Source organism: Rhinolophus hipposideros (assembly GCF_964194185.1).
Source record: "Rhinolophus hipposideros genome assembly, chromosome: 7".
Classification (NCBI taxonomy): domain Eukaryota; kingdom Metazoa; phylum Chordata; class Mammalia; order Chiroptera; family Rhinolophidae; genus Rhinolophus; species Rhinolophus hipposideros.
Window position 1 is genome coordinate 11711742 of NC_138053.1, and position 21233 is coordinate 11732974.

At 33.8% G+C, this 21233-nt stretch overlaps 1 protein-coding gene across 2 annotated transcripts in view; it reads right to left on the minus strand.

The window, feature by feature from the left end:
• SLC12A2 (solute carrier family 12 member 2) overlaps window positions 1–21233 on the minus strand; it is an 86062-nt gene that overhangs the window by 17880 nt on the left and 46949 nt on the right. For both annotated transcript variants that reach the window (XM_081054519.1, XM_081054520.1), the window contains exons 11-19: window positions 16819–16926; window positions 15731–15854; window positions 14544–14645; window positions 13707–13862; window positions 12340–12439; window positions 7776–7887; window positions 6302–6442; window positions 2941–3047; window positions 1554–1633 (exon numbers count right to left, since the gene is read on the minus strand). In XM_081054519.1, the coding sequence (XP_080910645.1) occupies window positions 1554–1633; window positions 2941–3047; window positions 6302–6442; window positions 7776–7887; window positions 12340–12439; window positions 13707–13862; window positions 14544–14645; window positions 15731–15854; window positions 16819–16926 (1030 nt within the window). The remainder of the gene's footprint in view (window positions 1–1553; window positions 1634–2940; window positions 3048–6301; window positions 6443–7775; window positions 7888–12339; window positions 12440–13706; window positions 13863–14543; window positions 14646–15730; window positions 15855–16818; window positions 16927–21233) is intronic.

The following is a 21233-nucleotide window of genomic DNA, read 5'->3' on the forward strand; positions in this document are numbered from 1 at the left end:
CATCATATGCCTCTCAGCTATTTAGGCTTAGCTAACAATTTTGATCATTTGGTTAATTAATTGATAAGGGGAAAACATTAGGTATACAAATTTTCTTAGAGCTTAGAATATTTTTTAAACTACCAGGAAATCATTAGAGGATGTGGAATTTTCCATCATTTTTCTAAAAGTTGGCAAAAGTAGTAGGTAAATTTTAATTAATTTTAATCTTCACTTTTAAAAAAATGTGGTTTTTTTTAATGCTTTAAAACTGATATAGTTGGAGAAGAGATGAGTGGTGTGGGGCTAGTGATGGGGGTCGGCAGGGGACGAGTACGCTGAAGGCCATAAGGGGTCGGGGCACCAGGGCGCTGTATCTTGATCATGGTGCTCGTTATGGGAATCAGCATCTGTGATCAATGGCGTAGACCCCACACACACATGCATGCACACACACTTGTATACAAAACTGGTGAAATCTCAATATGGTACGTAAATTGTCCTAATGTCAATTTCCTGGTTTCGATATAGAACTACAGATACGCAAGATGTTACAACTGGGGAAAACTAAATGGAGAGTACAAAGGACCTTTGTGTACTATTTTTTACAACTTCTTGTGAGTCTATAATTATTTCAAAGTAAAAACTTTTAAGAAATGATTTACAGGGTCTTTTTTTGAGACATAGTAAATGATATCAGAGTTTAGTCTTTCATTATTACTATGCCTCTATATACAAAACATGATTTTCATAAGCAAGAAAATGTCTACTGATTTAGCACTGTTGAGGGGAATATAATCAACAGTGTTGTAAAGATTATGTAAGGTACCAGATGGGCACTGGACTTATCAGGGAGATCACTTCATAGACTGTGTAGATGCCTGACCACTGTGCGGTACACCTTAAGCTGAAGTAGAATAATACTGTATGTCAACTATAATTAAATACATATATTAGGTTGGTGCAAAAGTAACTGTGGTTTAAAAGGTTAAAAACAATTGCAAAAACGACAATTACTTTTGCACCAATCTTATACACACACACACGGGAGGTGGAGTATAGCATAAGGAAGATAATCAATGGTAATGTAACAGCTATACAAGATGTCAGAGGGGTAGTAGCTTGGAGGAGGGGGGTTATCACTTTGTGAGAGGTATAAATGTCTATTACGTTGCTTTGTATACCTGAAACTAAATTTAACATGCTAAATCACATCAATAGGACGTTAAAAATAAATAGCACTTAAAAAAGTTTTTTTCCTCTATTTTATCATGTAATTTTACAAATTTGGCCAATGTACAATCATACCTAATATTTGTTTCTCTTAAATTTATGATTGAATTTTATTCTCTCCATTAATAATCACTAGCCACCATCTAGGTTGGTACAGAGAGTAAACACAAACTTTGCTGGAGCCAAACATATATGATCTTAAAATGCCACACAATAAATACATAACACAGAATAGATGGTAAACATTAAAATTGTTGAAGAACTTGTAAGAATTATATATAGTTTTCTAACAAAGTAATTTCTATTTTAAAAATAAAAAACATATTTCAAACAAGATTTACCTTGTCCTTGAAGATGAGATATATCCAAACCCTCTTTTAGGCGGATAACCACCACTCCATATTGTATGTCAAAGGCATCACTACAATAAGGGGGGAAAAGAATCACAAAGATGGGTCTCAACTTTTATAAATTGAAGGCAATAGTGGATGATCTCTAAAATTACTTTCAACTTTCAACGTCTGATTCTTTAATATGCTTTAAAAATTCTAGTGAGATCCATATAATGTTAACTCTCAAATTTTATACCATTCCCTTTCCCCTTTTCTGTAACCTCTAAAAACTACTTACATGTAGATCTTTATGATATTCTACCTACAGCAGCTGTTTAAAGCAGTAACTATATTTTTATCCTATCAGAAACAAGCTAAAATTGTGGAAAAGCAACTTTCAGGAATCTCATATTTAATGGGATTTTCATATTTAATTTAAGCTTGTATCTTTAAAGCCAAGAGAAATACATGAAGACAAAAAAGATTTTACTGAGAATGAGAGCAGGTCATTGAGTATGATCATTTCTAAAAGGAGAAAGTGCATTTTTAAGTAATTTAAAAATTTTTACAAAGGTAAAGTATGAAGTCTGGTTACTTCCTCAAAGATGTTTCAAGGCAGCTATGAAAACAAAACTATCATACATAATACAGGCGAATAGCTGTGTGCTTTTATATAGAGATACAATAGGAGTTCCAGTAAGGGAAATAAATAATAATAGGAACAGAGTAAAATCCGAAAGACAAAGTAACACAAGAATACAATAGAACTCACTACACAAGAGGGAATTAAAGTGATGTAAGTCAAAACTAAGCTGTCTGATAAAGATCATTGGAAAAACCACTGAAAGTGTACAGTAAACTCAGAACTTATAAGTAGTTCATCAAGGGGGCAGGGTGGAGAAGCAAAACATTGTAAGTACATTTTTTAAAAAATGTAAATAACTTAATGGATGGACCAAATGACTATCTGCAGATTCAGTTTGAGAGGGGTACAACCCAACCTCTAAGGTTGGTATCAGTGATGTAATGTCTTCCTCAGCAGGTATTATTATAATGACGTAACTTAGAAAGTGATGGGTCTAGCAACAAACAGGAACTCTGCTCACCAACAGCTGTCAAGATGTGAAGAAGCTTCCTAATTTAAATGGGAAGCCAGATATATGCGTATGTGTATGTGTGGTATATGTGTGAATGTTTGTGTGTAAAGAGACATACAAAGATCAGTCAAATTTGTTAGTAGATCATCAACTTAAAACCCAGATAGCCTCATGTGATTCTTTTCATTCTTATGTTTCTAGTAGAAGAGACTATATGAGAAACAGTCTTCAAAAGTCAGCATAAGCTTTCAAAATTTACACTTTTCTCAGCCAAGTTACTGAATTAAAAGAATACTTACTGGAATACGTTTATATACATATCCACTTCCCTCTTATCTGCTTGCAACCAATCTTTCTTAAATCCAAGGACAAGTGTGTTTGGTTTCATACGCCCAAGACCAGCAGCCTAAAATATAGGAAAAATACAACTTTAAAGATACACTTACTATTCAACAAAATGTTTTTAAAATGATGAAATCCTTTAAATGGAAAAACCTCTAAACATTTTAAAACTATGCACCCTTACTGGCCATCGTTCTTAAACATCCAGTACGTGCATATTTATAAATGACATATACTATTATCAATCGTATATTACTTATGATTAAACGTATACAAAATAAAAGATAAAATTAAACACTTGAAAAGTTCTCAATGTACATTTTTGTACTTTTACGACATCCAAATTTTCCTATTTTTAGTAAAAGAAAGGTGACGGAATATACTTAATTTTTTATAAAAATCATAATACAGTGGTATTCTCAGGTATATATTTTGATAACAGCCATTAAAACCTAGAAGCAAAAGTCCAAATGCAGGACATGCATTGTTGGTTACAGTTCTGTATCATACCAACACTAAATTTTGAATTCTTTCTACCAAATTGCTGAAATTTGGCTAATTTCCTTCCTCAATTGTTCCATCAATCAGTTTGTCTTGCAACCTCACCAAGAGCTCCCAATTCAAAATGCTTAACATGCCCAAAATGCCAATGAATCACTGCTTTGGTAAGATTTTATAACTGAAAATTCTATTCCCAAGGTAGCGTGCACACAAGTTTTTTTTTTTTTAATTTTCTTTTGCTGTGGTAAAAGAGAAATAAAACATTTTGTAACTTTAACCATTTAAAAATGTCTGCTTCATTGCCATTAATTACATTGACAATGTTGTACAACCAACCCCACTACCTATTTCCAAAACGTCCTCATCACTTCAAACCAAAGTTCTGTAACCACTAAGCAATAATTGACCCATTGTCACCACCTCCAGGCCCTGGTAACAGTACATCTACTTTTATCTTGATGAATATGCTAGTCCTAAATTTTTCCTATATGTGGCAATGTTGAAGAGGAGTACCTGGATTGAACCAGCAGCAGCAGCATCACATGGAAACTTGTTAGAATGCAAATTCTCAGGCTTTGCCCCAGACCTACTGAGTCATTACAAAGGTGGGGCCCAGCAGTCTGTCTTAGCAAGTCTGCCAGGTGATTCTGCTGTATAATGAAGTTTAAGAACCATTGTTCTAAGGAAATATTTCCTTCATAACATTTATTAAATACATAGTTATCAAAATGTTCCTATAAATTGTACAAAAGCAAGCAAGATTTACCCAATAGAAACAACCCTATGATGAGGGGTAGCATTCTACTTGAAACAGATAAGTATTTCACATATAAAAGTGAATAAAGAAATAAATAATTATACCCACCATCTAGCGAAAGAAAATAAACACTACAAAAACCCATCAAGTACCTTATGTATCTTTGTCATGCCCTTTGTGTTTTTACTATGTATTCCATTACTTAGGCACACATACATATACATTTTAAATTTACACATTTTTAAAAATTTATAACATCTTCATATTCTTTTCTTAACTTGCTATTTTTCCTTAACACTTTTTGAGGTTTATCCCTGTTGATAGGTATAGTTCCTTTCACCCACTATAAAGAATTCCACTGTATGATTATATCACAATTTTCAATCCTGTGATTGATGAAGTTTCTTCCATTTCCTTTTCACTATCACAAATGATGTCTGTATGAAATTTCAGATAGCATATTTTACATGTGTGTGAGTTTCTCTACAGTATATATTTAAGAATGGCGTGTCCTAGGATATCCACACTTTCAAATCTGCAGGTCGTTGCCAGGTTGCTGCCCAAATTGATTGTCTAACTTACAATACCATGCAGCTCAAAGATTTCCAGTTGCTCTATGCCATTTTTAATACTTGGCAGGCTTAATTTTGGTCAACCTGATGGGCATGAAATAAAACTATATTGTGGTTTTAACGTTTACTTCTGTCATTTAGGTTTCCACTTCTCATATCTTTTGCGCTTTGTTCCCCCTCTTATTGATGTATAGTATTTCTTTATATATTCTTAACCATATCCTTTTGCTGGTAACGTTATCTTCTTTTGGTCTGTGGCTTCCTTTTTTGTTTCCATGTTTTCTTTAGAAGCACAAAGTGTTAAATTTTACCTAAAAAATAAGTGAGCTCTTCTTCATAGTTCAACTTTTTGTCTCATTTTTAAAAATTCTTCTCTAGCCTAACATCACAAAATTACTCTATATTTTCGTCTAAAGGTTAAAAAATACCTTTCATAGTTAGGTCTTTAATCCATCTGGAAATGGTTTTTGTGTGATCTTGGTAAGGATCTATTATATTATTTTTTCACATGGATAATCAATTGCCCAAGGTCATCTTTTCAATGCCACCTCTGTCATATATTAAATTTCCTATATGAGTGGCTCTATTTCTTCTGTGTTGTTCCATTAATCTAATAATCTATTACTAATTCAATACCACAATGTCTCATTACTACAGTTTTATGATCAGGCTTTCTATCTGCCAAAGCAGCCCCACTCCCACCCCTTAGAATTCCTGAGGACTGCCTAGGATATTCTTAATCCTGTGTATGTCAAGTTTTAAGTAACGCAAAACAGAAGGGGCTCAGATGGCAGCCTCCCACTTCTGCTTTAACAAAGCAGCTCCACAATTAACATGGTGAATGGGCTTCTTTTGGAAAGAGGGGTTCCTATAAAAATCAGTTGGCAAACACTGTATCAACCCATTTTTTTCTCCCCACAACCTTTAGGGCTGAGGAAACTGAGTTTCAGAGAGATTAAGTAACTTGCTTAGTCCAAAATCTGTAATAAGGAAGTGGCTAACATTTAAGTGTTAACATTTAAACCTGGGACTGATTCCAAATCCCACATTCTGGCTACTATGCCACATACAAAACTGAAAGAGAAGTCTAAGTTTAGTATTAGTAAATAAATAGTGAGAAATACAATAAAGAACTGGAATTTTTAAGAAGATAAATAAGGACTGGCATTACTTAACACTCCTACAAAACAAACAAATAAACAAAAAACCCAGTGAGGTGTAGCAGGAAGTTGAATGGGAAACAGAGAAGAAGAGAAACAGGCTAAGATAATTTATAAATGGGTTCTTCACTGTTAGCTAACAGTATATTACTTCTGTATAGTCCCTTTAACTCTCATTTATATAACTCTTAGCAGCCTACTTTAATAAAGATATTTTAAAAGCTTTACCATTTGTATTAATATGAAGAATGAAACCTAGAATAAAGAAGTGTTTAAAAGCTTACAACAAAACTGAAATGTGCTCATTTGAAAGGCACAACAACTTTACCTGCATCAAATACTGTGCACCTTCTCTCAGGTCATCTGCATGTACAGGAGCATAAAAAGCTTTCATTTTATTTTTAATAAGCCATCGCTGATATTTAGCTTGGTCAATGGACATCTCTTTCATGGCTTGTCTTCGAGGGCCCTGTACGGAAAACGTGTTAGTAATAACTTTAATTGAAAGGTAATCTATTCCACATTTATAAAAATCTTCCTGTTACATTGGCTTAAACAAAGTGTCTAAACATTGGGAGTAGAAGAGAGAAGTATAATAACAGCATTTCATTTTCATGTCAGTGAATTCTCTGCAGTACTTAAGATTATGAAAAGATCGAGCTGATGGAATAGTTAAGGCGATGCCAAAAGAAGGGAGAAGAGGAAGAAACAGACTGAAAAAGAAATAAAAACTTCTCGATGCTAAGTAAATGAGAGGAATTAGAAATTAAAGAAAACGGAGAAGAGAAAAATAAGAGCCTTTTGTTTTTCTACAGGAAGTTTCCTAGATTGTTTTCTGTTTGTCCCAAATGTCTGAGTTAATTTTCAGTAACCTAGAAATATCATTGGAAATCAAAGTGAGTAATATAATATAAATGCATTTTTTCTTTATACTTCTGTTAAAGGATAAAAATGAGCTTTAACTTGCAATTTTATTTGATCCTTGCAAACAGTACATAAAATGTGTTATACACAAACGTATAAAACAAAAATGTAAAAATTATTTTAAGAATACACCCTCATCACACATGAACAAGTAAAGGAAAAGTACAATTTATCTTTCCTAGCTGAACAATAGTGCTTGGGAGAAAAACTAATCTGACAAATACTCCAATTTCTCATGCAGAACAGACGATCCATCATCTAGTGACCATTTTCAATAGCCAAGATGCCAAAAACATAAAACTACTTTTGGATGAAAGTTTATCATAATTTTTAATTATTTTACTCTTGATTAAAACAAAAGTGAATGGGTTATGAAAAGTGTTTAAACTCGGAAATTTGGCATTCACTCTGCTCTTCTTATACACCTGATATTAGATATTTACCATGATTGGTCTACCTCCTCCAACCTCTTTTTTTTCCTGGTAAGTAAATGTTCCCAAGGTTCTCAGGACTTTATAAGAAATATCAGTAAGGAAAAAAACACACGCTGAATTTCATTTAGGCTCCTTCGTTATCAAGAAGCTATTGTGCTTAGCCAAACCATTCTATATGGGCGATATAGTTTGCTAAAATCTACTCATACTAAATAAGAAAAACAATTAAGGTTTCAAATTCCAATGTCTTTTTAGAAATGAGGTTTTAAGACAGTTTAGGGGGGAAAATATTTTAAAGAAAAAAAACTACCTTCAAAAAAACCCCAAACAAGCCAAACATATTTATGTTGTCAAATTATTTCAGATCTAGAAAGCCCCCCAAATTATAAACTATATACACAGCGTGAAAAATGTTTTAATATAGAAAACAAAACAAACACTTACCATATGTACATGACCACAGATCATCAAACCAACGTTTTTTGTGAAATCATGAACGAGATGAAGCAAAGCTGGGCGTGAGTTTGGAGCGCCTGTCATAACAAGACACTGTGGCCTAATTTAAGATGAAAAATAAAATTGACTTTAGGGTTTTGGTAACATGAACATGATTTTACTTCTCTAAGGATATATTATTACACTAGAATCTCATTTATGCAGCTGTCCACAAGACACAGGCCACAGGGTTGTCATAAAAGATGACTTTTAACCAGGGTTTTTTGATATATGAGAAATGCAGAAAAAGAACGTTCTTGGAACGAGCATTACGCCAAATGTCCTTCTAAACTGATAGCTAATATTACACATCAAGATGCCGGTAGGTATTACAGAAAGACATGACCATGCTAGTTAAAAAAATAAGTAAAAATTTTCATCTTATAAAGGTAGTAAATGTTCCAGTTCTTCCACAGACTTTACAAAACTTCCTGAGAGTATGGCCTTGCCTTCACGTACAAAAACAGGTTACTTTACTGTCCTTTTTAGCTTGCTCATATTATAATTACTTCTACTTTGTAATATTAGCCCTTTCTAATCTAGCTTAATTTTAATGATTGTTGTCATATGAGTAAACCCATCAGCGGTGAAGAAAATGCTTCTATTTGAACTAAAAGTTTTAATTCTAATTAATTATGGATGGAGAGAACCAGAATTGAATTAAAATGTCTTTGCAAACACAAGATAATGGCATGACTTTCATACTAATTTTCTGTGACTAGAAATGATCTTGTTTAATGAAAAAATATTTGGGTATCCATTTTATAAGTTCAAACAGTTTAGCAAAAGTTCTTTACAACAAAAATTTATAGAATTAAAACAAATAAGAAAAAGCAAATAGACTAAAAATTCTGCCTTAACCACTACATAATTGTTGGAGTAGTTTCTAACTATACTCATAAAATAAGCATGAAACCTAAAAAAAAACTGAAAAATATACTAACATTCAGGATTTTAGCAAGCTATATGAAAAACCAATTCTGTAGGGGAAAAATGCTTTGGGGCAATCAAATGTGAAATCATCCTCTACAGCCCAGACTGCTAATATAGTGTAGTCTCCCCGTCTGAGCTTTTGCAGATTGAATGGTCCCCAGCTACAGCTTACATTTCCCAGCCTTTCTAGCAGCTGAAAGTGGGCCTATGACTGATTACTGCTCATAGATATTCCTATTTCCAGGTCATGTCCTTTAAAACGAAAGCTGGCCGCCCTCCATACTTTCTTTCCCTTTCCTGTAAGCTAGGCCATGCGTGTTGTAATGATTTTGACCATATGGACAAAAATCTCCAAGGGAATGAATACAAGGAATGGCCTTGTAGTCACTCGGACCTGAATGACCGAGTGTAGCAAATTTGCCTACCTGCCAAAGAACGATCCATCTACCTCTGGAATATCACATAACACGGATGTCTGTCTTATTTAGCCACTGTATTTTTTCAGCTTTTTGTTATGGTTTAACCTATACTCAGTATGATGTATTAGTGTAGGAAATCACTCTGTAGTCCCTCTTTACTAAATAGTAAACATAGCACAAAGGCATAACTTCATATAGCTTTATCATACCAAAAAAGGTATAGTGCAAAATACATTAGGGATGACCTTGGGCAGCAATGACTGTGAAAATCTGCCTTCATTTTAACTACTTCCTCAAAAGCTCCAGGATACAGTGGGATCTTTTAAGGCACAAAACCACAAAAAGATGGAGAACAGGAGAGGATACAATAGTATAAAAATATTAAAAGCTAGGAAACAGATGGAAGAACAATAAGGGATTTTACAAATCAGGAAAAGGCTAGATCCTAAATGAGCTTTAGAGAAAGCTGCAAAGCTACCTGATTTACACCTAAAAAAAAAAAAAAATCACCAAAATGACTCAGAGTTAGATGCCTCTGGGGGTGGGGGTGGGGTGGGGGGTGGGGAGGGCAGGCAATGTGTTAAACTAAAATAAGAAGGACTGGTTTAAAGTTTGCATAAGAAGCAACTAGCTAAACCTAAATTATTTCTGTCACTAGGATGGTCATCGTCTCTGTCCCTCTCCAATCCTATTAGGCAAGGGCTTATTTGCTAAAGAGGGCCTCTGGTGGAGGAGAAATCAGCAACATCTGGGGGCAGAAACAGCTACTTTAAATAGGGGAGTTAGGAGAACACTTATACGCTCTATCCTGAGAACTCTGAGCTTCCTTTCCCACTGGGCTCTCAAAACTGGTACCCAGGAGTTTATTAACAAGCAGAATATTGAAAGATTTTCTTCTGGGAAATCTATCAGATCAAAAAAGAAAGCGTTTAAGATGACTTAACTTTCTCAGAGAACCAGCAAGGCCACATTAATCTATATTAAAGATTTCACAGACAAGCCCCACCTACCAGTGCAGGGTTTCCCTGGCCAAGGATCACAGATACTGAAGACAAGGCTAAATCGAAGAAACCCAAATTAAACAAACAGGAAACAGTGAAAGACAGTTCAAGGAAACAGAAACTACAAAGCGAAGGAAACAAACTCTTTCAGCAAGTTTGGTGAAAGCTGAGATAGTGATAAAATTAAGTAAGAAAAAAAAAATTATGGGCTCCAGAGAAAACAAGAAAGCTGTACAGGAAAGACGAAGCAATCATAATTTACTACATGGCTTAGCTCTGAATCATGTTTGAAAAGTCACAAAACTATAAATACCAAGCATGATGTAATCCAAACATGGCATAAAAATATTCTGGGTGAGATCAGAGGAAGGGTGCATGTGTGCAGTGAGTGCATGTGGATGAAAGACATCAATAGATAATGACTAAAATTAAAAATTAAAAAGTACAGCAAGAGAAGCATGTTGTTTGGGAATATGAGTATGAAGTAAATAATAAACGAAACAGCTAAGAGTTCTAAGTGTTTGCTTGTGGTATGAGAGAAATAGGAATGTGAAAAGTGGGACAATCTCTGCAAGTGGCACCTATTTACCTCCCAGTCATTCTTGTGATTTTCATGACAAATCTAAGTTTTTCCTCTTTAAACTATGTTCATGTATGATTCTGGTAAAAATTTTAAGTCATACACAATGCAAAATATAGATGATGTATTTTAGAATTGTATACTTGAAGCCTATATAATCTTATTAACCAATGTCACCCCAATAAATTTAATAAAACTTTAAAAATAAAATTTAGTACTGCACCCAGAAAAAAAAAGCCATATTGGAATAAAAAATATATATATTTTTAAATGTTCCCATTACTAATAAGCCAAAGCAACAGGTTTTCACTGATGGCAAATTAACTTTGACTCTTAGATATACTCTCAGTTCTGGGATACAATTTTTTACCTAAAAGAGTGATTACTATTTTCTGCCATGCTTGGCATCAACTATCTAAAATGCACTGAAATTAAAGTTTTCCTCCCATTCCCTTTTCTTTTCCCTACTCTCTCTACTCCAAAGCTGAAGATCTGTGGTCTCAAGGAACTTTTCCCTACTCTCTCTACTCCAAAGCTGAAGATCTGTGGTCTCAAGGAACTTTTCATTTTAGAAACAAAGAGGAGGTAGATCTAAACAAGAGTAACAAAGAAAATACACAACCACTTTTCTTACTGGAAGAAATTTGGTACAGCCATTCTTTTCTGGTGCTTGTCCACTCCTCAGGCTTTCTTTAAAAAACGCTTTTCTTTTGGTTTACTGACAAACATGGAACATATTTCTGGGTTTATTTTGCCAAAGCCAATAGAAGGGGATTACTCATGACTACAGAAAGTCACCTGCTCGCAGCCAGGCTTAAGTGAACAATGTAAGAACAACTAATGATCCATTTAAAAAAAAAAGACAAGCTTATTTTTAACTAAGAATAGATAATAATCTATAGTTTCTAAGAATCTATATAAGTAAATAGTATTTCTGAATTTAGAAAAGTATCTATCAATAGTGATTTAGTAACAATCTCACCAATTATTAGAAGCATGTTAAATTAAGGAATAGTTTTTAAACCGATGATTGATCAAATAAACTATTATAAGATAAAATATAAAGTCATTTATTGAGAAAAACAGTAATAAATACTCTTTACTCTAAGGCATTGATTCTTTATCACTAAAGCTGGTTTCCAGTTAAGCAGATAATGAGAAAGAAGCAATTAACATGAAAATATTTAGTTCTTTAATAAAATTACAAAATAATTTATGTCAAAAATCTTTATGGATTCCATACACAGTAGTTATACAGTAGTTACATAACTTCAGTGGCCACAAAGGGGGGAAAAACTGTTCACTTTATAACTCCCATTTAAAAGTCTTCAGATGAGATACCTCTAAAACTTTCATAACATTTTTGTAAGGCAGGTGATATTTATGTTTGTAAAATTTTGGTAACGAAGAAAGCTCAACCTTGTTTTTGAATAAATTGTCCAAGTCCAACCAAACAAAAAACATTCTATGCTTTTAGAGAACTTCTCATGAAATATCAGCATATAAAAATGTTACTAAACAGTAAATGAAGATCTGATCATCACCTAAGACAAATGTTTCCATGTTACCTAGTCACTTACCTAAAGTTTTTCACATGGTCTTCCACTCCAGAAAGACGGATCGAGTGCTGCAGTGCATTCAGGTAAGTCAGGGCTTGTGTCGAGGATCCCCAGTTCACATCTGTGGGAAGACAGTGTCCGTGGGGCATAGCACCAATATTAAAATCCAATCAATAACCAATTTGAGACACACAGAGAAGTAAACAATGCTTTCACATTTATAGTCAATTGCTAAAATAAACTATTACAGTTGAAACCAGCATGACATGAAGACAATGCTAATCTGAACTATAGTTGCATTTAAAGGGAAAGTACAATTTGGAAAAGACTGAGCTGACGGGGCTGCAGACATGCTGGGCATGCAACTCAAGTCTTTCACAAATAAAGAAAACATTTTAAAATTATTGTTTACATAGCCAAAAATTTAAAGGGAAAGACAGATCTCTGAATGTTAGCAAGTAGTATTTATAGTACTTAACAGTTTGAATTATTTAAACAGGCAAATTTTACTCCTTATTGAATAAACAGCCTGAACACCAAATGATGATGTTAAACATTTGTTACTTTAGAGATGTAACAGGCATACTAGAGAAATAATTGCTTCTAAGATGGTTAAAACAATGCTCTCTTTGTCCATTTCATTTCTAAAGCCACCACTCTATTCTAAAACCTCAAAATCACAAAATGTTTCCTCACTGTTTAAAATGACTACACTGCAACGACTCTTATAATCTCTTCCTAATCTATTTTATTGGGCCACAACTTTTCAAACCTCTATCACTGGATCTTTCTTCTAACCTGTGTTTCAGGTCACCACACTGAATACTGGACCAATCCTAATACATCTTAGCATCATCTTCTTACGTAAAGATATACCAACAGTTCTCAGTAAGATACTCTAGATAATCTTTGACTATTTCCAAGTTAAACTACATTTGTGCAATTTTTCCTGAAACACAGTAAGCTAGTGGGAAGACACTGTGTCTTCCAGTATTTTATGAATTCCATGGTACATATTACCGGTACAGGAGGTACTAACGCCGTAGCAGGTAAAACATATACTTATTAGGCTAACAGCTACTACTACCACAAATCTAATCCTCTCAAAGAATAATTTTAAAATATATTGAGTGCAACAGAATGTTAATTATTTGGATTTGTTATTTTCTACAAAAAGGATTAAATTTAATTTATGGGTAAGAATGGAATTCCATAGACTAGAAAGTCTTGTAGTAATTGTTTCATTAAAATGTATTTGGAAACAAAGTATTTGAAGTTTTACGCAAAATAAAACTTTTAAATATACAAAAGATAATGCTTAAATAAAAGGTAACAAGAAACTTCTAGAGGTTTCTAGCTTGAAATACTAAATGGAAAAGGTTACTGACCTGGTTTTTTGTAGGTAACATAAATATACAGCCCCAAGACTATCACATACGTTAGCAATGCAGCCCACCAGTTGATGACAAACATCACTATGCAACAAAGAATTGCTCCAATGAGTGAGATCCACATGTTGTAGTATTTGAATGCTGGCCGCCATCCTAACAATAACAAATAAAATAGATAAATAAAAGTCACTCACATGCCTCACCTGCTTTAGACAAGGGTACATATGAACGCACAAGACAACTTTGTGGTTGCTACACTGAGAGGGCTTTAAGCATTTAAGTATATGTCTAATATGTAACAGTCAAGTCATGGGCCATTAGTGGTCACGTTTTAATTTCACAATTCTTGATGGCTATGAAGAGGGCACATCGATTTACTTCCACATTATTCTATCTTACTAGTTCTGTATTCAATAAACTCTTTATCAAAAAAGTGTAAACCAACCTACCCTAGTGAAAGCCAAAAACTAGAAAGACTTAAAAAAGGTTTCAAATTGAATCCTTAATAGTGTGGCTTTATTTTCTGATTTTTAGCATGGTATGTATCCATATTCTAATGAATATACAAAACAGTTCAAACAGAATGTTTTTGAGAAGTTTTAAAAACTCACCTACTTACTTAAAAAACTAAGAGTTGGTTATAGAAACTATCTTCCATTCCCATTTGGGAGACCTTAGAAGACTCAGTTTGACTCAATCGTAAAATCTGAGTCAGACGGAGCATCAGCGAGCTAATCCCACATATACCATCTTTAAAATGTTCAAGTTTTATTTTCTCTCACGTCAAAGACATTATGACATTTACAAAATTTTCAAAAAAAACCGTAAAATCACCTGGAGATTTTGCAAGTGATGCATGGAATACTGAAAAATTGATCAGTGCATAGGATGCAAGGAAGAAGTTAGAGATAATTGGAGCAATAACATTCAGTTCAGCTGCAAAAGAAACAACAGGCATGTTGACATAAGAGGCATTTTTTAACTTTCCAAAATCATGAATTATTTCAAACCTTTAGATAATGGCATAATGAATACTCCTATATCCACCATCCAGATTTAATAAATACTTACACCTTTGCCATATGTACTTCATGTATTTTATTTTGCAGAAATCAAACCTTCTGTACACAGTTGAAACCCCCTTTATACCTCACTCTTCCAAAATGGGTATATTCTTTTTCCAATGATTTTATATAGTTTTACTACATATATAGTCCCTTAGCATTCTGTAGTACTGTTCTGGGTGTATTAAAAGTTACGTAAATAGTATCATACTATATAATTCTGCAATTTTATTTTTTACATTTATTATATTTGAGATTCATTCATATTGATATATGAAAACAAAGTTTATTCATTTTTTTTTTACTGCTATATATTATTCTGCAGTTTCATTCTTCCATTGGTACGTATTCAGGTTGTTTCCATTTTTCACTACTATAATTAATGACACAAAAAACATTCTTATATATGGGCATATATGCACGTTTCGGTAGGGTACATACATACCCTTAAAAAGAATGGATTGCGGGAAACTACTAAATAATGCCAACTTGTTCTCAAAAAGAAGCTACGCCAAATACATACCTGACATGACATGAAAGTTAATTTCCACACCTGGTGGTTATCATTAGACTTTTAATAAAAATTGAGTGTCTTCTTTAGCAGTTAAGACCCATTGGCTCACTTGTGATCAGAAGCAAAAGTGCCAAAAAGTAGATCAGTGGAGGTTCTACCTTCAGGGGAACGCTCAAATCATTTTCTTTACGCTCTTACTGTATTTGTTTTAGGGACAAGAACCTAGGAGTTCTTTCTAGCCCTAACAGGGACTTAGCCATGGTAATAATTTTAGTTAATATGTATTAAGGGCTATTATTTGTAGATATAAAACACTCTCATTTGATCAAAAAGAAACTAACTTAGTATACTAGGTAAAGCAACATTTTGTTTCTAATTTATATTTAGTGCTAAAATTATAAATGCACCAAAATCTACATTATCAGGCCATTTATATGACTAACCAATTAAGATGAATCCAAGTGCAATTAAGAATGTTAAGATGTAGCCACGAAGAGGTTCATTGTTTTTCCCATAACCTTTAGCAAACATCTGGAAAGCTGGGTAGATGTTGTCCTTACATAAAGCCTAATGAAGAAATGTAAACAATAAAATGAAACATATCAAAATTAAATATACAGATTTGCTTATAGTTACAACAGGTTAATTAGGAATGGAATCCTCGTTTCTAATTCTTTGTCCTTCTTTTCCCTGTCTCATACTACTTCACCTACAAACTGGAAAGGTGATTCAAACATTTCAAGAATCAATCAGCAGCTGGTTTAGAATACCAGAAGTTTTTATCCACCTTACCCCACCCCTATGTTGAAACTGTTTTATGAAGGAATCAGAAAAGCAGACATACAAATAGAAGAAATTTGGAAGCTTGAGAAGTATGACAGAGATATGACCTACTTCATACCAACTTCAAATTCTAGACTTAAAGCAGCTAAAACTCCTAATTATAGAACTAAATCATTTTTTTAAAAATTCTGAAAATTGTTTTAAGACAGAAGTTCTACACCTTTATTGTGCTAACTGGCTATAACTACAACGTGAAAAACAAAGCTGCAGAATAAACATTTCATTTACTTGATTTAGTAATAAAAAATATTTCTGATTCAGTATCAGCTATTTATTTAATGCTCATTAAAGGGAGATAATGTCTAACTTATTCATCATTACACTGTGAGTATCTAACACAATGTGTGGCACATATTAAGCACTCCTTATCTTTGGTAAGACATGAAAATTTATGCTAATAGAGTATGTCAAAAAAAGCAAACATTCATCAGTATTTCCAGAAATACAAAAAGACTGTACTCTAACAGTATGTAAATGTATAAATGTTTGTATAAATATGTCCATATGCATTCAATAGCATTGCTACATGTGTATATGTGTGTGTATATATATATATACATATATATGTATATATGTATATACATATCTATCTATATATGGTTGACAGAAGAAACAAATAAGTTTAAAATATTAACAATCCCAAATTAAAACTCCCCTTTAATGAAGCTCATCATGTGAAAACACTTACCTGAAATATTTTGGGAGCACTCACAAGGGATGCTAACGCAGAAGAAAGCGTGGCTGAAAAGATACCTGCAGAAATTAATGGTGCAAATCCTGACACCATGCTCATTACCTTAAAAAAAGTGATAAAAATGGAAAAATAAGTCTTACAAACAAGTGAAAAAAGAACTCAATACTATACATCATTATCATCAAAAGAGGGAGACTAATACTGGGGAAAATTTGATAATAAACAGTAGTAATTGTTATGCGCATTACAAATTGCTGAAGCAGATTTACACCAGCTCTTAAATTCCCGAAACAGATTTACCATTAGCTCTTACCTTTAAAAATCTTTTTATTTTGTAAAATTTCAAAGACACGCTATGGCAGAGAGAAGAGCATATTGAAACACCAAGTATCCATCATCTAGTTACAACAATGACCAACTCAGGGCCAATCCCCACATCATTGTGAATCAAACCACAGATATCATTTCATGCATAAATGTTTCGGTATTTACCTCTCTCTAATAAGTAACAACTTTTAAAAACTGTAACTACAGAACTATTGTCACAGCTTAAAAACTGAATAATTACTTCAATGCACCAAATAGCCGATCGGCACTCAAATTTCCCAAACTGTCCCACTTTTCTTGCTTTTTAAAATAGTTTCTTCAAATCAGTATCCACAAAAGGATTCTACTTTACCTTTGGTTGATGTGTGTCTTAAAAGTCTTTCTCAATCTACAGGTTCACCCTCTCCTTTACATTTTATTATTCTTATGTTATTTGTCCTATAAAAATGCCACTCTTGATTTCACTGACTGCATGTCCACTCTGTTGTTTAACCTATTCCTCTCACCTCTGCATTTCTAGTCAACTGGTAGGTGGAACTGGACAGTTAATCCGACTAAAAAGTACAAGTTTTCTCGCAAGAATCTTTCAAGGTGGTATACTTTGCTCAAGAAGGTTGTTTCTATTTCGGATGTTAAGAGAGTAGATTAGTATTGTGGTTATATTTTTGGGGGGGTGGGAGAAAGGGTTGTTTTTTAAAAGAGTCTTACTTTTAGAGCTAAATGTGTAAATATTTCTAGCTGAAAAAATCTAAGTCTAGGATTTGGGTTGTGGGAGTTATAAATAAAACAAAATTAGTTAAGCACTGATAACCAATGAAGCTGGAAAATGTGTACATTGGACACATTATATTGCTTTCCTTGTCTTTTTACATGTTCAAACATTTCCTTATGATGAAGTTTTTTAAAAACTGGATTGATCACTTAGATAATGAGAAGACAATCAGATACATCCAAGTGGCACACTGCAAAATAACTTGCCTTAACTCTTCAAAATGTCAACATCCTAAAAGATTAAAATAGCCAGGCTGGGAACTCCTTTAGATTAAGATTTTAAAATAATATAGTAACTAACTGCCATGTGTGATCCCAGATTGGATCCTGGGATCCAACTGGATATGGGAAAAATAGATGTAATGGACATTATTGGGACAGGTGGACAAATATGAATATGGAATATATATTCATATAACAGTATTTTATGAACATAAATTGCTTGAATGGGATAATTGTACTGTGCTTGTATAGAATGTTTTAAATACTTCAAACTGACTGTCATGTTGTGATGTCTATTATTTATGAGATATGATCAAACAATACGGTGAATGTTTAAATGAAAAACGTATTACAGTAAAAGACACATTGCCATTAATCCCCCTCAAAATACTCCCCCTTGCTTCGAACACACTTATCCTGTCATTCTTGCCATTTTCTGAAGCAGTTCTGGACGTCTTCTTTCGTTAGTGTCTTTAGAAGTGCTGTCATGGCTGCCTTGATGTCCTGAATCATTTTGACTTTGGGGAAGAGCCTGAAGTCACATGGTGCCAGATCCAGTGAATAAGGTGGACGAGGACGCACTGTAATGTTTTCATTTGACAAAAATTGCCATATACCAGAAGCGATGTGTGACACGGAGCGTTGTCATGATGAAGGATGATTTACCACATACTTTAAAACACACCTCCTAACCATAGCTCACACCCGACTGACTGCACCGAACAAGTTGAAACTTGTCACACACTGTTACTAAGGTTTGATGCACCGCTTCCGGTATTGAAGATCCCTGCCTTTCTGTTGGATGGCTCTTGGCAGCAGCATTCACCATAGTTTTTGTTTAGAACGGAAAGACTCCATGTTACGTATCGCTTCTGGTACAGCAATTTCTGTCAAATAAAAACATTACGGTGTGTCCTCATGCACCTTATTCACCGGATCTGGCACCGTACAACTTCTGGCTCTTCCCCAAAGTCAAAATGACCACGAAAGGTAAACATTTTGAATTGATTCAGGACACTGAGGCAGTCACAACAGGACAACTAAAGACACTCATGAAGAGAACTTCTAGAACTGCTTCAGAAAGTGGCAAGAATGATGAGATAAGTGTGTTCAAAGCAAGAGGGAGTATTTTGAGGGGGATTAATGGCAATGTGTCTTTTACTGTAATAAATTTTTTTTATTTAAATATACACCATATTTTTTTATCACACCTCATATTCTTATATGTTTGAGAAAAATAATATACATACATAGCAAGATAAGCAAGTGGGGCAAAATATAAACAACTAGTCAATATAAGTGAAAGATGGACACGTAGGTATTCACCGCACTGTCCTTTCTGCATTTTTAAAATGTGTCAAAATACAAAATTCAGGTAGAAGCATTGTTGATGGATTCAGGTACTGTCAGTTTGATCCAATCATTATGTTTGACCAGCAGTGAATGATGCTCATCACTACAGTCATTCCTTCATTCGTGGAGATTTACCTTTCATTTATATTGACCGAGAGCATGCCAACTGAGACCAAGGAGATAGTGAAATCAGGCTTTGAGCTGTTCATTACTATTACACACTTGACTATATGGTTTCATTTTTTTCACGTAAATGTATCTTTCAGAAGTCCTAGTGTTAAAAATGAAGAATACATTTAAATGTTTTAAGAAATATTAGCATTGATTAATCCAAGAATCTCGGGGAGAAAAGAAACTTGAAAAGGTGATTTTCTATTCAGCTCTTTAGCAACAATTTAGTAGTTACATATATGCCATTCATTTTTCATAATCACTATTTTTCACAGTTATTAGTGCTAGAATATCTAGAATTGCCAGTCCCAACTTTAGGAAATGAGATTGTAAAGGACAGATATAAGGCAAAATTGACACCACTGGCATCATATATAACCACAACCTTTCACCTGTCGTGTATTGAGGAAAAAATTACATTTTCTCTTCTTCTATACCTCAACATTGAGGTAAATAATGTTCCCTGTTTAACATCTGGAAACACTATTTCCCAAGTTTCCTGTTTTCTAGTTAATATATTTACCTAATAACCTCTGAATTTCCCACTATGTTATGGTAAACTATGAGTAGCAAGGATAATAACATAAATAATGGTGCTGTCACTGTTGTCCACAGATATAGTGGAAACAAAAGAAAAAAACAGTTTGTCTCTAAAAAAGAAGGAAAAAAGACAAAAGTCTAATAAAAGGTAAAAACATGGCAAGTAAAATAAATGTTGAAATTTTGTATCTGGGGTGTGTGTGTCGATGATTTAGGATTTAGGAAAATCTTCAGGGCGCGCAGATTTGGCCATCTCCAAAGAAACGGGAGGCACATTTCAAGCGAAGTGAAGCACCAAATAAATGAACAGAGTGGGGTCAGTGTGTGCAGATACAGGGACACTAACACACCATGACTGGCATCCAGCCCGAACAGAAGGCAGTGGGACGTAAGTTTGGGTATGGAGGGCTTTGACTGACAGAGCAAAGAAGCTCACATTTTGTTTATTAAGCAATGGTGAGTCAGAGGTTTCAAAGGACAGTAAAATACAGAACTAGAATAAGAAACGTAAGACTACACACATATAAACTTAAAATTTTTAAGCGAACAAGGTGTATCAAATCCCCTTTCCTCCTGAAGATGAAAAGTCAATTATACGCAAAACAGTGTTATAAAGTGTGGCTTTGCATGGATTTCATGGAGACTCCCACTTACATGCTCCTCAGTTATGTCCTATCCTGCATTCTTCATTCTCCAAACGACAACCAATTTACATTTTCACAGGAATTTCCCCCCAATTTTCTATCACATTAGAAAGCCTTTTAAAAAATTTTTATTTACTTAAATTAGAAAAGCAGCTTTACGTGTACCAAACTTCTCTTTGCTTCAATGAGTCCATATTAGACTTGATAAAGACAACACAATTTTTGTATTTTAAGGCAACAACACAGAAACTGCTTGGCATCTTTAGTCACTGGGCAGAGACCAACATTTGTGCCTTTCATACACAATATCAATGTCAGAATTGGCCTGAATCATTAGCTGGATAAGAATACTTTCTTTCATTTCTATGATTTTGCCTAGTC